Source organism: Alligator sinensis, unplaced genomic scaffold (assembly GCF_000455745.1).
Source record: "Alligator sinensis unplaced genomic scaffold, ASM45574v1 scaffold1273_1, whole genome shotgun sequence".
In the NCBI taxonomy this organism is placed as follows: domain Eukaryota; kingdom Metazoa; phylum Chordata; order Crocodylia; family Alligatoridae; genus Alligator; species Alligator sinensis.
The window spans coordinates 54,995-71,063 of record NW_005842653.1 but is presented as its reverse complement, the minus strand read 5'-3'; the positions used below and the strand labels follow the sequence as shown (position 1 = coordinate 71,063).

Here is a 16,069-nt window from a genome sequence, read left to right as displayed (position 1 = left end):
ATCAGCGAATGAATTACCTTTTAGATGTTTTTATCTTTACTCCTGAAGATCTGATGCTGAATGCAACAGTCCTTCTGTGGCCTCAGAAGATTAATCCCATTTTTGATGAAAACGATGATGTAAAGATATTTTCTTTGTACATTATGTATTCTAATTTGTTCGGTGTAATACAGCATTTCAACAGTTCATTTTCATCATTGCTAACTATTGTCCAAGTCAGTCATATAAAATAACAGTAATTAAAAGGTGATCCATAGCACCAGATTTACATATCTGTATGCAAATCTATACCTACTGGTGTACTTGCAGAGAATATAATAATTGTATATTTACTAAGTACCAGTAGTTTAAAAATATAGAAAATTGCCATTTGAATTTTAAACCTTTGGAAAGTCTGTTATGTTTGGTTTGTGTCTAGTACTTGATCATTCAGAGTGGTGTTATAGTATTTTAGCCATGCTGGAAATATCACAAAAAAGCCTTGCCTCTTGGATACCTCTTAATTCAGAGGAAGGCGGAATTTCACTGCAGTGCACTTAGTCAATTGAGTAGCACTGTACATATTAAGTAAGATTCCTTCCAGCCCCCTGGAAAAAATCTGCCTTGAAGCATGTGAGTTGAGTAATGTAATTTTAATTTGCACAAATATAAATGTTGTTAGTGGTCAGAAGATGATCCAGATTCTAGAAGCATCCCCATGTCTGGGCAATTTATTCAGGCCCTTTTAGGAATTCAGTCATCAGTTAGCTAAAATGTATATGAAGAAGTTATTTTTGTTTCTAAGTTTACTCCTAATTCTTTCACATGATGCTGTGTTCTCTAATTAAGATAATTAGGAATGATAAAAATTTGCTAATGAAACACATGCCAATGTTGAAATTTTCCATGTATGATTCTAGTTCATAGTAAATAGATTACCTTATTATTTTTCTGCTTCCTCTTTAAATGGTTGCCCACAGAGTCCATTGGGTGTTGTTAGTACTAAGGAGGAGGCCTAGTGGTGGAAAGCAGGTCTCTGAAACTGAAAATTTACCCAACCTGCACGATGGTTAGGCATGCCAATGTTTATTTTATTGAACAAAAAATATTTTTTAGGGGCGTTTCAGATCCCTAGCAAATGTCATTTGAATTCTGCCTCTACAAATATGCAGAGAGCTTGTGATGTCTATTTAAAACTATCTTTGAAAGGTAAATGTAGAGTGTGCCTGATTCCAAGATATTCTCTTTTAGGTACCTGCTGAGTAGAAAGAATAGTTTCCCCACTGTAGCCAGTTTCATTGAGTGGTTGGGCTACAAGACACCTTTAAAGGTCTAAGATGTTGATCCAGCTCTGAGACTTCATGCTTTTATTAAGAACTCTAGACCTTTACATTAGTCCTTCTTATTTTAGTCCTACTGATTGAGGACTAAAGATGTTTCAGATAAACTTTAACATTAGTTTTCTTCCTTCATATTGGTCAAGAGAGAGGCTAAATATCAGCATGCTAATTTGTCTAAATGTAATACTTTGAAACTGCATTAGTATCATGAGTCTGGGGAATCACATTCTTCAGCTTCAGTACTGTGTCCTCTATCTTTGTTGACTTTTTTAGGCCTCATGGGTGCTGGTACTGTACCAGGCACTTTCTTGACTATAGCTGAAGTTAACCTGACCAATTCTTCAGAACTGGAATCCCTGTTACTTTATTTCTCTTCTTGGACTGTAGTATCCAGGACTGCCAGTAGCAAAGCTCAAAGAACCAAATATGACAACATTTTTGCATCCAATACCTACAGTTCTAGTGACTACCTCTGAGGTGCTAGAGTCTGAGGCTACTCCTATTTCTGTACCTATTTCTATTTTCTTGAAGAATTCTGTTTGTCTGCCTTGTTGCATGGCAAAATGAACCCTTCTCTCAGATCTCTGTCTAGGTTGATTCCTTACAGTCATTTTGGAAGGTGTCCCTCTCATTATAGAACTCATGCTTTCAGAGTGGCCTTGTGTCAGGTTTCTACCTTTGTATTACCATATACCCTTCCCCACATAGGGTTCAGAACTTGCCCTTTTGTTTACTATGAAACCCTCAGCCATTTCCATCTACTTCTCATTTGGTTACATTTATGTCCAAAATAAGGTTATTTCCTACTCAGATTGTCCTAGGAGTCCCAGTCATCTAGGAGTAGATCTGATATCTTTTATTAGACCAACTGAGTAACTGGAAAAAGCTCTAGGCAAGCTTTCGGGTGCAGTCACCCTTCTTCAGGAATAGGAAGTCTCTGCAGTCTCTCTCTTTTTTCCAGCTACACAGTTGGTCTAATAAAAGATATCACATTACTCAAAAAACCTTGCCTGCGTATGTCCTTAGACCAACACAGCTACAACCAAAAACCCAGTCATCTTGTCAGGAACTCCTGTACACTGGTGAGCAATTACACTGTAGCAAGGAGGAAAACTTCATGATGGAATTAACCTATCCTTCCAGACATATTATTGTCATCACCAGGTGAAGCTGTGACACTGTCTGTTATGTCCGTAACAGACAATTTTGGAGTTTTTTTATGGACCTCCTTAAAAGAGTGATTGCCTGTTTTAGAGACTTCTTTGGAGGTTGTACGTGATATTCTGCACCAGGTCAACTGGCTATCCTATTAATTAAGCTTAAATACTAATCCTATTAATCCAGCAGGCTATCCTAAGCCTGCTGGAGACCTATGATGGAGGTATTTCAAATTTGATGGAAAAGGCCTGTTTTGTTCTTGTTCTTATGTTGTGTTATTGCTCAGAGTTCTAAGGAAGAGATATCAGAAGAGTCCTGTGATGATATTTTCATCCTGAGTATGTCAGTTTAGCTCAGAGGTAGGCAGCCCCCAGCATGTGTGCCAGAGTGAGGCATGTGAACAATTTTGCTTGGTGTGCACATCTTGGGGCAGACAGCAGGGAAGGACCAGGGCTGCACTGCCACAAGGATCAGGCTTCCCTGCCATCTGCCCCAGGCATGCCAGCATCTTACAAGTCAAGGTTGCTGGTGCTTTTAGCACTCTGGCCAAAAATGTTGCCATCCCCTCATTTATCTGCTTCCACATGATACACTAACAGCCAGACTATTTATTGCATTTCCAAACCTACTAGACAACATTTTGTCAGAGTTGAAATTTGACAACATGGAACTAAGTTTGCACAGAAGCAGTTCAACAGCTGTACAAGAGGTTTTGATATGAAAAGAAATGCAGACATCAAGCTGAGTGAAGGTGTTTTGTCTATTCAGAGTTGCATTCAGTCTTTGGACTCTTTGTTTCAACCATTGTTTGCCCCCTGTACCCACATCCCACAGTATCTAGGTTTCTTAGGGGCTTAATTCACATATTTCCACTAGTTTAAAGAACCATTTTCTACCAGGGATTTTCATGCTTACAGTTTTTATGGCCCTTCCATTTGAAATCCATGTTACTGTATATTTTTTTTTTATCATTTCTTTGTCAAAATAGTATTCTTCATAGCTATCACCTTGGCAGAGAGAGAAAGCTTCAAATCTTGATGGGTGGCCCTTCATGTTTCACCTGGAAATAATTATTCAGACCACATCCAAAATGTTTACTAAAAGTGGTTGACTTTTCCTATAAACTAGTTTTGTACAATTACCAGTGTATTTTTCTAATCTTGTGATGCTGCTGAGATTAACTGCAGACAGTGGACATTTATTTTTCCAGCAAAGATGTCTTGATTTCTTAAATGTGAACAGCAGCTCAGTGAAATTTGCTTTATATATCTACTAATCACTACTCCATTGTCTCAGCCTCTGACTTAGATGCCCAGATGACAGCACTGTTCTGTATTTTTTATATGACTCCTCTTAACAACTTCTTTGAGGCTTATCTATGAGTTACTCATCTATGTTCAGATCGTGTGCACAAATGCTTGAAAAGGGAAAAAGAGGTCACTTGTCATATTGCAAGTGGAGTTCTTCAAGATGCTCTTGTACTCACAGATCTTTATCTGTTCCCCACTGATATATTAGTGATGAAACTGAGTAGCAGCTGGGCATTTTCCATCTTTTGTATTATTGCTGTTGGGGGTACTTGGACAACCCTGACAGACACCACTGGCTAAAAGATTCTGGGCTCACATGCATAGGAAACACATACCTATCATGTGATCCTTGCAGACAAAGTCATCTCAACTCCAATTACTTTAAGTTAAGTAACTATTCGCTACCATTTATCTTTCCTCTTTCTGGTCTTGTAGCACTAACTTTTGAGGCATTGATGCTTTGTGTTGATCATTGAAATGCTTGTTGAGAGATTTTTTTGTCTTTAAATCCAAAAAATGATCTGCTTTTGTAGCTTATTGAACAATCTAAACGTAAAGGTGAAAGTGAACTACTGGCCAAACGTGAGAGGCTTATGTTGGAAGTAGAAAAACAGACACGCATTATGGAAGAATTTGAAGAATATGCTGAATTGGATCGCATGCAACAGGTTTGATAAATAAAGTATAAAAGAAGTTCAAATAGTCAAATATGTTTAACGGAAGGATCATGGAGGCAATTAAAAAATGTAGCAAATACTTTTGATAAACACAAAAGTTAATCTTTTAAAGTTACATTTTTAATTCGCTTACTACCTGCCATGTTGATATAACTCGTTAGTCAGTCAGGTACTTGGTAGCTACTATAGTGACACTAATATTACGGTTGGATGGAAAGTTTACATTAATGACTTTGTTCCAGCAAGCCAATCAAGTAATCTCAGAATGGTCTGGTATGAAAGATATGGAAAGTGAGGCTGCTATACACATGCTCGTTGGTGTTCTACTGAGAATGCGTCAGAGCAGACTCAATTAATCTAGCCATTTTTAAACATGTGGGGGCCTAATACACGCGACAGTGAAGTGTTTTAATTAAAACGGCTGCCCAGGAACTGCTCTAATTAAAATGCCGCCTTCCCTTCCCCCACCTCGAAGCACGTGTATAGGCAGCCTGAATCCTTTTGAGTTGGATCCGAGCAAGACATGTTAGGTGAAATCCCAAATCCAGTGAAGTCATTAGGAGGTTTTCCAATGACTTTTGGAGCCAAAATTTCATTAGTTGGTTTTGGTACGGTCAGCTCTGGGAAACAATTATCAAGTCTGGTTTGCTAATGGTTTTAGTTTCATAATTGTAATAGGAATTTGAGATTTACATTAACCTCAAAGCTCCACTGTATGCTAACAGTGGGCTAAATGCTGAAACTGACTTCCCAAACCCATTTTCTTAACCACTAAAACACTCCCTTCCACGTGCTTATGATTTAATAAGATGCTTAAAAGAGAAGGTGCCTAACTTCTTGATTGAGTGATTTTGTACATTAAAACAATTCACTCAAAAGCAAGAAGTGGTTACTTAAAATCAGAAATCCCAGTTGCTGAGACTGTGCATCAACTGGTGAAAAGTTATTGTCTTCTTTATGGTACAGCATTACTTTCAACATCAAATAATTTGGATTTTTTTCTCATGTTAGAACTGAATAAAATAAAATTTAATGTTAATTTTCTCAGTTAACATTAAATTTTAATATTCTCAATATTAATCTATTTTTTCAGTATAGGGAATCTCATAGTATATCTGTTTGAGGGAAAAAATTATTACCTTTGTCAAAGAACAAGAAGCTAACTTTGTCTTGTACTTTAGTATTTAAATATACCTATCAAAGCATGAACAGAATTTCTCAAAAGTTTTTACAATTATTTGATTTCAGTATGTGACTGACATGAGGGCATTACAGAAACGCATACAAGAAGCTGATGAAGCAGTTGCTTTTATTAATAAGGAAGAGAGACTTTTCAAGTGGGAGCTGACTGAGTATCCAGTCCTTGAGAACTTAAAAGTTAACATTGAGCCATATCAGAAACTGTTTGGTCTTATACTGAAATGGCAACGAACAGAAAAACGGTAATTATACACTGGATAGTCCCAATGAGAGAGAAGCTGAAATAGTCAGGCTGCTTTTATTTGTCTGAGCAAGATGCATGAGCTCTTTTGAAGCTTGGGGTCTCCATATGAATATTTGTATTTTTGCCTGTGTATCCAAGTATAGGCAGGCATAGTTTATATTGTTATTATATTAGTTTATTATTTTGTAATCCAGTAAGAAAACAACTCCTTTTGTATATGATTATTGTACCTGTAGATTGGCACTGGTCAAACATAAAAGGAGATAGAGGTCGTGCAAGTAGTTTCTGAAAACTGTGCAACAAGCAGGTTCGCATTTAGAGACCAAGGTTACTTTACATGTTAGAGGAAGAGTTTTCTAATTATCAAGGTTATTATGTATGTAGAGTATTATGCAATTTTTAATTTGTCTGCCTCCACAATGGAACAAAGATATGCTCAAGTGATCACAGTGCCCTCTAGTGGCTGTACTAGATTGCTGCACAAGCTATAATAGTGTTAGGTTAAAAGTCTGCGAGAGTATCACCTAGTGATTCATAGATTTGTAGAAGTAGGGTTGGAAGGGACCTTGTAGATCATCAAGTCCAACCCCCTGCCCTGGGCAGGAGAGAAAACCGGGCTCAAATGACCCCAGCCAGGTAGACATCAAGCCTCCTCTTAAAGCCCCCCAGGGTAGGAGCCATCATCACTTCCCTTGGAAGTTGGTTCCAGATCCTAGCCGCCCTAACTGTGAAGTAGTGCCTTCGGATGTCTAGTCTCAACCTACTCTCCAACAACTTGTGGCCGTTATTGTTACTTGTTACTCTGGGAGGCGCTCGGGGGAACAGGGTCTTTCCCAAACCCTGCTGGTCCTCCCCGGTGAGTTTATACATTGCTACCAGGTCCCCCTTCAGCCTTCTCTTGCAAAGGCTGAACTGGTTAAGGTCCCGTAGCCTCTCTTCATAGGGTCTGCCCTGCTGTCCACGGATCATGTGGGTGGCCCTCCTCTGGACCCTGTCAATGCTGTCCACATCCCTCCTGAAGTGCGGCACCCAGAACTGAGCACAGTACTCCAGCTGCAGCCTGACCAGTCTCTCATAGAGGGGGAGGATCACCTCCTTGGCCCTGCTTGAAATGCATCTGTGGATGCACGACAAGGTACAGTTAGCCCTACTGACCATAACCTTGCATTGTCGGCCCATGTTCATCTTGAAGTCAGTAATGACTCCAAGATCTCTTTCTGCAACCGTGCTCTCGAGAAGGGAGTTTCCCAGCTTATAAGTGTGCTGCTGGTTCCTACTGCCCAAGTGCAGCACCCTGCGCTTGTCAGTATTGAAACCCATCCTATTTTCGTTAGCCCACCCCTGTAACCTGTCCAGGTCCTGCTGTAATCTCTCCTTCCCTACTAGCGTGCCCACCTCACCCCAAATCTTGGTATCATCAGCAAATGTAGACAGGCTGCTTCTTACCTCATCGTCCAAGTCACTAAAAAAGAAATTGAACAGTGCGGGCCCAAGGCCCGAGCCCTGGGGGACTCCACTGCCCACTTCCATCCAGGTCGAAAAAGACCCGTCCACCACTACCCTCTGAGTATGACCCTTCAGGCAATTTGCAATCCATCTGACTGTGTAGGCATCAATGCCACAGTAACCTAGTTTTTTGATGAGAATGGGGTGGGAGACAGTGTCAAAGGCCTTGCTGAAGTCCAGAAAGACTACATCCACAGTGACACCTGTGCTCTTCCAGTCCTCTGGCACCTGGCCAGAGTACCATGAGTGCTCGTAAAGCCGTGCCAGGGGCTCCGCAATAACCCCTGCCAATTTCCTCAACACTGCAGTGCAGTGCAGTGTAGTGCAGTGCAGTGGTTCCCAACCTTTTTAGACTCAAGGCACCCCTTGGAAAATACTCTCTCTTAGCTTTCACTCTTTTTTGACTACAAAAAAATAATACAGCAACTCTTCCATTGCAAAGAACTCAAAGACCACAACTGGGCAGAATGTTTTTGACACTATGGATTCGTGTTGGAAATCTCTGGGTTATTCTTGTGAAACGTGTAGGTGATTGCACACTTCATCGTGCTAATACTGCACAGCACCCTGGTTGAGAATCACCATTGCAGTGATCACATGCTGTGGAGGTTACAAGACCTGATTTTAGCTTAAGAATGTGAACGCTGTGCTAGCTGCTCTTCAGTGGTTTTCACAGAATGACAGAATTGAGAGAGACACAAGCTCATGACTGCATATCCATTCCTTTTTTTTGTGCTTGTTTTCTCTTTACAGTGAAATAGTTATGTAAACTTCTAAAATGTCTTATAAATCCATACAGGATATGCTTTTCATCCTGCTTCATATATAAGGGAAGTGTCAGTGTCACGGCCCACAATGCCCTATCACTCAGCCTTGTGGGTCTTGGACGTGGCACACAGCATGCAGCCCATTCTGGCCCTGGCCTCACCTCTCTTCATGTGGCATGTACAAAACCTGTTTGGGGCAGTCTGTGCAGGGACTGGAGCTGGTACTTGAAGCAAACAGTGCAGGGGGCCAGTCTGGGGTGTGTGCTGGATGCATGTTAGATCTGGGGCCAGTCATGATCCTGGCCACATGTGCCCAAGCCAGCACAGAGGGCTGGTCTAGTGCAGGAAACCATGCAGTGTACACCCTGAATGGGCACTCATGCCAGACTGGTCCTGTGTGCTGGATCCAGGATCAGTCCAGAACGGAGTCATAAACTGGCCCCATGTGCCAAAACTCACATGCCAGGCTGGTCCCACCCACTGTGTACCTCATAGGGCTGAGGATGGTGCTGGCATCTGCTATATGCAGAGCTGGAAGTGAGGCAGGTTCTGCAAGGAGTACATGGGGCCAGTCCAGGGACACTGCTGCAACCTGCCGGCTGACTCCTATACATGGGCTGATCAGTGGGCTCAATCTGGCCCACAGACTAGCCCCATGCCCCTCATCTGACCCACAGGGCTGGATGGGTTTGACACTTGTGATGCATTCAAGCTTTGTTTTTTTTTCCTCAGATGGATGGATGGTGCTTTCTTAGATCTAAATGGAGAAATCATGGAGTCTGAGATAGATGAGGTTTTTCGAGAGCTATACAAAATGTCCAAGGTCTTTCAACAAAAACAGAAGAAAGCAGAGCAAGAAAAGAGGAAGACAACGCAGCGCAGAACCTTAGTAGAAGAGAAGATAGAAGAAGAAAAAAAGGCAAATCCAACTATTACAATGTGTTCTGCTGTACTGGAGCAGATCAAAGACTTTAAGGTAAAAAGAGAGAAAATACAGTAATATTTAACATCTGGGGAAAATCATGAGCATAGCACTCAACTCCATGAGAAACTATAGTTTACAAAATGTTTATAATTTGGTTACAGTAGGAACTTGTTCATTCATATAAATTACTGGGGAAACCCCTTGAAAATGACTGCACTTTGTGGAATGTTGAGTGATCTATAGGGGCCAGATTGGGTCAAACCAGGAATCGATAGATAGGGCAAGAGAGGAACAGAAGATCTCTTTCTTCCTCACTACCCTAATGGAACCAGGAAGGGTCAGGCCCAAAGTATAGGAAGTGACAAACTGCAACCCATTTGGATCCATTCATCAGAGTAATCTTCATTGCCTAGAAGGCTGAACTTGCTGTTTTTTAAGGCTCAAACCCAAAATAATAATAGTGAACTGCTGCAACAGGATTTTTCCTAAGATCTTCTACGAAGTGCTCATGGCTGCCTTGGCTTGGCTTCTTGAAATAACAGATAAATATTTAGAGTAGGGCTGACAAACGATTAAAAAAATTAATTGCAATTAATTGTGAGATTAAAAAAAATAGTTGCAATTAATTGCAATTTTAATCTCATGGTTAAACAATAGTCAATACCCTCCCACACCCAACAGCCAGGAACTGGTGTGCCCTTCAGCTCCTCCCCACCACCATCAATAGCGCACAACACCAGCCCCAAACCCAGCCTGCCCCATGCCTGTTCCAGACTCACTCTGGCTGGAGTGGACTAGCCAGAACCTGTGTGAACAGCTCTGCCCCTGGCCTGCCACATGCCTGCTCCAGACTCACCTGCCCACACTGAGTAGTGACAGTGGCCACCTACCTACTCCCCATCACTGCTGCTGGGCCCTTCTTGCTGCAGCCACCTGGAGCCCGTGCCTGGGCTGCCCTGCAGCTCCTCTGCACTGGCACTGCTGCCCTGCTAGATGGCCTGAAGGTGGCGGTGATGGCAGCAGAGAGGAGCCACAGGGAACCCGGGTGCCACCTCTGGGTGGCTGCAGCAAGAAGAGCCCAGGAGCGGTGAGGGAGAGGGGTTGTTTTCCCCCATGCTGAGTAGCAGCTTCTGCCCAGCCGCTGCTGCTTCTCCTGCTGCTTGGCATGGGTGGGTGTCTAGAGCAGGTGCAAGACAGACCAGGGTCAGGTTCCATGTGCACGGGTTCTGGCTAGTCTGGAACTGGTCCACTTTGCTGGTCAAAATGATGTGCACGATTAACATGATTAAAAAAAATAATGTGTTCATTTGTTTTGTGTTAATCACGTAAGTCAGGGGATACTAGGGAGGGCCCTAGGGGTATGTGTGGGTGGGCGGGGACAGAGCGCCACTGCCCACCACCCCACGCCTCCACCTCCCAGGAGCAGGGCTGGGGGGCAGATGAGGGCAGTGGCTCCCCTCTGCGGATCACACAAGCACTGCCCAGCCAGCTGGACATGGGGGGCAGGGGAAACTCTCACACAGTGGCCACGGCCACTTCCCACCACCCTGCGCTGCTGCTGCCGCTCTGCATTTGGCTGCGTGCCACCTTCCACTCCCTGTTCCACGTCCGGCCACCAGGAGTACACTTACTAAAAAGGTTGAAAATCTCTGGCGTAAGTTAACTGCAGTTGACAGCCCTAATTTAGAGTAATTTCTTTTTACTCTCCTGCCAAGGTCTACATTCATGATTTTGTAATTGTTCTGCAACAGGTAATGTATAACTTTGGCAATAATTTAAGGGGGGCAGTGAATGGAGCCATCTGTATTGTTTGGGTAACCAATTGCCTTGTGTAACATTGTTGCAGGAAGGTATCTGAATTTGGATGTATAAAAAAACTCTTTCACTTTCTAGAATGTTTATCAGCAAATTTCTCACCCCCAGTTCACCATCAGTACATGTTCATTGGTGGTAATGTTTTATCAGACAAGGTTTAGACTGAAATGGAAAGTGTCTAAGAGATTTAACTTGGGTATCAGGAACAGCTGCATCTTCCAAGGTATTGGAATGTGAACTTATGTACCGAAAATAACAGTAGACCTAGATATTATGGACAGTTACTTAATATTCAGTCTCTCTGGAAATAGTAGTAGAAATGTTGAGCAGCAGCAAGTGTTGAAAGTGACCTTTTATGCTAGATGCAAAAAAGGAGGATGAGCAAATATAGGTAAGTCATAATTCGCATAATTTGCAAAATGTTTGTTTACATAGATGGGAGTCTGCTTTATAATTACTTTTTTCCCCCCCAACTAGGAATATATCCCTACAGTGACTATCCTTTGTAACCCTGGCATAAGGACTCGCCACTGGCAGCAAATGTCAGGTATAATAGGATATGATTTAACTCCAGACTCTGGAACTACCCTGAGAAAAGTTTTAAAGCAGAACCTTGGCCCTTGCCTGGAACAATTTGAAACCATAAGTATAGGTGCAAGTAAGGTGAGCAGAATGATTTGGTTGTAAAAACCTCTTAAGAAAGAAATGAAGAATAAAGTATGTTTCTATACTATTTTTATGGCTTACTAAAACTACGATTTTTGTTTTCTTGGTATTATGTGACTCTTGATTAGAGCTACTTATTGTCAGTGTGAGCCACTGGATGGAGTATTGAACATAATTTTGAACTTGTGCACATTTGTGGCTTATTTGGCATCATTAATGGTACCTGGTTTTTATATCTCAGAAAATTTAATATTAAGAAAAATAGTAACAGAAGGCAATGATTTGATGTTAGAACAAAATGAAAATTTACCTAATAATTATTTAAGGATGTTCACTTATATATTGAATGCATCAAATGGAGAAAACAGTGACTACAAAACCTTCCTTCCTTCTCCTTGCTAGGAATTTTCCTTAGAGAAGGCAATGCATACTATGATGGAAACCTGGGATTCAGTGTCCTTCAATACAAGCATTTATCGTGAGACTGGAGTTCGTATTCTGTCTTCAGTAGATGAAATTCAGACTATTCTAGATGATCAAATTGTAAAAACTCAAACAATGAGAGGATCACCTTTCATTAAACCGTTTGAAAAAGAAATCAAGGTATGATAAACCACCTTTTAAAACTGACATTTTTATTCAATGGACAACTATTATAAAGTACGAGACCACCTGTATTGTCTCATTATTGTGGTATTTTTCATTAGAAAAATCTAATATTTAAAAAATTACTCTTGAGGATAATTTTAAGTATACCCAAAGTGTTTTTATTTTTTTTTAATGTTGAAATGCTGAAATTTCTTTCTCTTCCTATGCCAAGTCTGAATTCAGTAGAGAGAATATGAAGCCATTATAAATCATTTTATAAGAATCTCTACACCCATTTTAATGTATTGCAGTTATGTTTTCATTATCTTCAGTACTGAGAGCCAGATCCAAATAAAATTTGTAAGCATCTGAAACAGTCAGTGATTATATAAGGTAAAAAGCAAAAAGAGCCTTGGTAGTGAGGGCTTGAACCCAGCCCCTCATCTGAAATGAGCGGTCGCCCACTGGACTACCATGTCACTCCGGTTTGCTTGCTCTTCTGGCCCCATCAGTGTCTTGTACTTTGACTTCACAGTAGCCAAGTGTCGATGGGCGGTTGGGAGGGAGATCACACCTATCTTGGCCTGTAGTCTAGTGGTTAGGATAGCATTAAGTTCTCTCAAGATGTAGGTCTGTGTCCCCTCAGGATGAGGAGGGGCCTAGAAGCCTTGTGTGTCACTTCAGCTCCATCCTTACTGGACATGTTAACAGTGAATAAGGGATGCCTTTTGGAGTAAGACATTAAAGATTTTGTGGTGCTTAAATGGAGGACTCTATATGGTCATATATATCATATCGTATCCCCTTAAGGGCTGGAAAAAAATTCCGTAGGCTGCTGCAGAAAAACTGTAGAGTCACCTGCAAATGCCATTCTGTAATCTAAAGGCTAGGGTAGTCTTTGTGGTTACTGCATCTCCCCAACTTTAAATTCAGTCTTCCAGTGTGAACCTGCTGTCTCTGTCACTGCATCTGTATCTCATTAATGCACAAGTGAGTTCACTAAATGCAGATGGTTTACACCTTTTACACAAATCCTTCAAATCTGGCCCCATTTATAAAGTGATAGACTATAAACTGCTTTAGTGGTGTGAGCAAGAGTATCTTTGGATACCAGGGAGCATGATCTGTTTCTAATGGCACCTAAACATGAGATTATTGAAAAATGCGAATACTAAAGTAAGGCAAAGCCCTACGAGGAGAGACTGAGGGACCTAGCTCTCTTCAGCCTTCGCAAGAGAAGACTGAGAGGTGATCTTGTGGCTGCCTATAAATTAATCAGGGGAGGGCAGCAGGGAATAGGAGATGCTCTATTTACTAGGGCACCCCCTGGAGTAACTAGGAACAATGGCCACGAATTGACGGAGAGCAGATTTAGGTTAGACGTTAGAACGAAATTCTTCACAATAAGGGTTGCCAGAATCTGGAATGGGCTTCCAAGGGAGGTGGTGCTCTCCCCTACCCTGGGGGTCTTCAAGAGGAGACAGGACAAGCACCTGGCTGGGGTTGTCTGACCCCAGCGCTGTTTCCTGCCCAGGACAGCAAGTCAGACTCGATGACTTACTGAGGTCCCTTCTGACCCAAACATCTATGAATCTATAATCTGATAGTGCCTTTAAGTGAGCAATCTGCACTAAAATCTGCAAATTAGTCCCCTGGTAGATTAGAGTTTGTAAACTGTATCAGCATTATATGTCCAGGGAAGAACTTTAATTTTCCTGTGGTTTTCTTGTCTGTTTCTGTTGTCGCCTTGGAAGGGTGTTATGCTATCTATACAGTTTGTTTTCTTTATGTTCATATACTCTCTTTAAACATATATAATATGACTGTAGTGCAGTAAAAATTTTAATACATTTGTAAAGGAATGGGAAGATCGTCTGATTCGAGTTCAGGAGATTATCGATGAATGGCTGAAAGTGCAAGCTCAGTGGCTTTACTTGGAACCCATCTTTTCTTCAGAGGACATCATGCAACAGATGCCAGAGGAGGGACATCTCTTCCAGACTGTAGACAGATATTGGAGAGACATTATGAAATATTGTACCAAAGACCCTAAAGTAAGCCATGGCATACTCCAGATGATTAAGACGACATGTTTTCCCCATTCAGTTCTGTCAGTAATTTAGTAACCAAATATATTTAATGAACTTTTATCCCACTCGCATCAAGTGTAAAAGCACTCATCATAAATTTATCAGTTTTATAGCCTTTACTATACACTGTACCTTGACTGTGACTTTTGATGTGAATTCACAAGTGATTACATATCTTTTATTACAGGTTCTTTCTGCCACTTCGTTGACAGGTTTATTAGAGAAGCTTCAGAACTGTAATGAGCTTCTGGACAAAATTATGAAAGGACTTAATGCTTATCTTGAGAAAAAGCGTCTCTTCTTTCCTCGGTATACTGCTTGTTCATTGTTCAATGCTTGTTCTACTGTATAAAAAGCTTGACATATATAATAACTTAATACTTCTGTTCTTTGTGTGAATCTTTTTTTAGATTTTTCTTCTTGTCCAATGATGAAATGTTGGAGATTTTGTCAGAAACTAAAGATCCTCTTAGAGTTCAGCCTCACTTGAAAAAATGTTTTGAGGGCATTGCTAAACTGCATTTCCTTCCTAATCTGGATATTAAGGCAATGTTCAGCTCTGAAGGGGAACGAGTTGAACTGATTTCAACCATTTCTACTTCTGAAGCTCGAGGTGCGGTGGAAAAGTGGCTGGTCCAAGTTGAAGATATTATGCTAAGGAGTATACATGATGTTATAACTAATGCAAGAGAGGTGTGTTTTCTAATACAGACTTGGGCTCCATCCTGCAAATGTTTGCTTGTACCCAGAGTCCCTGCTTCACTTTTAGGGCCCACTCCTGCAGGCTTTTTATACCAGAAGTCCTCCTGACTTCAATTAAATTTAAGTATATGAAGGTTTGTTAGATCAAGTTCAATTTATTAATCTGAGACTTGTAGTTATACAACTATGAGGTCAGTGGGAGTTTTGTTTGAATAAGGACTGAATTATGTTGTGTTTTCTTCTGTGTAAAATAAGCCTGACAGCAATAGGAAACTTCTAAGATTCCTTGTTTTAGTTTTTCACTCCTTTTTTAGCTAATTAAAAATTAAAAGTAATCAAAATGCTTGTTGCAAGTTTGACTTCACCTAAAAGAGAACCACAATTGCCAAATTAGTATGCTAGGCAGATTTTCATAATTAACATGAACACTTCAAACATTTTTTGCTCTTTAAACACAAAGAAGGAAGAAACTGTAAAGAAGAAAGGCAATTTAAAATACATATTTTGTGGTGGCTTTGAACCCCCCCACCCCCCCCCAGATAGTGGGCATTCCAAAGCCTATTATTATATTATATTATATTATATTATATTATATTATATTATATTATATTATATTATATTATTACCTTGATGATTGTAATGCAAAGGCATAGTTAACAGTACACATCCAGTTATTTACTTGTGACACTGTTAAGTAATGCATTTAACTTTTTTAGGCATATCCAGAGACTGAGAGAAAAAAATGGGTTCTGGAGTGGCCCGGACAGGTGGTTCTGTGCGTATCTCAAATGTTCTGGACAAGCGAGGTACATGAAGCCATTTGCAGTGGGCCAGAGGTAATAGTAATCTCATTATTTTTGCTTTTTTGTTATTTTGTTCAACTAAGGCATTCATCTTCCTCACCCAAGATAAGTTTGGATAAAGCAACTGATAAGAAACATTAAAACATAAATGTGTAAATTACCTTTGGGTGTTTCAAATGTTAATTAATGATTAAAATCCAAAGATTGGGTAGCCGAGTCTTCATTTTCCTAGAGGATACTCAAACAAGTGATACACAGAGAATGGGGATAGTGAGTACTGCCTACAAATTTTACATTTT

The 16,069-nt window shown here is 40.7% G+C and overlaps 1 protein-coding gene across 1 annotated transcript in view; it reads left to right on the top strand.

The window, feature by feature from the left end:
- The window catches only part of LOC102369854 (dynein heavy chain 12, axonemal), a gene marked incomplete at its 3' end in the record, with an annotated part of 70,612 nt that overhangs the window by 1,685 nt on the left and 52,858 nt on the right, over nt 1-16,069 (top strand). The window contains exons 2-11 of the mRNA XM_025215571.1: nt 6-119; nt 4,321-4,455; nt 5,713-5,906; nt 8,914-9,157; nt 11,399-11,584; nt 11,990-12,190; nt 14,035-14,229; nt 14,453-14,574; nt 14,676-14,958; nt 15,684-15,803. Of these exons, the coding sequence (XP_025071356.1) occupies nt 6-119; nt 4,321-4,455; nt 5,713-5,906; nt 8,914-9,157; nt 11,399-11,584; nt 11,990-12,190; nt 14,035-14,229; nt 14,453-14,574; nt 14,676-14,958; nt 15,684-15,803 (1,794 nt within the window). The remainder of the gene's footprint in view (nt 1-5; nt 120-4,320; nt 4,456-5,712; nt 5,907-8,913; nt 9,158-11,398; nt 11,585-11,989; nt 12,191-14,034; nt 14,230-14,452; nt 14,575-14,675; nt 14,959-15,683; nt 15,804-16,069) is intronic.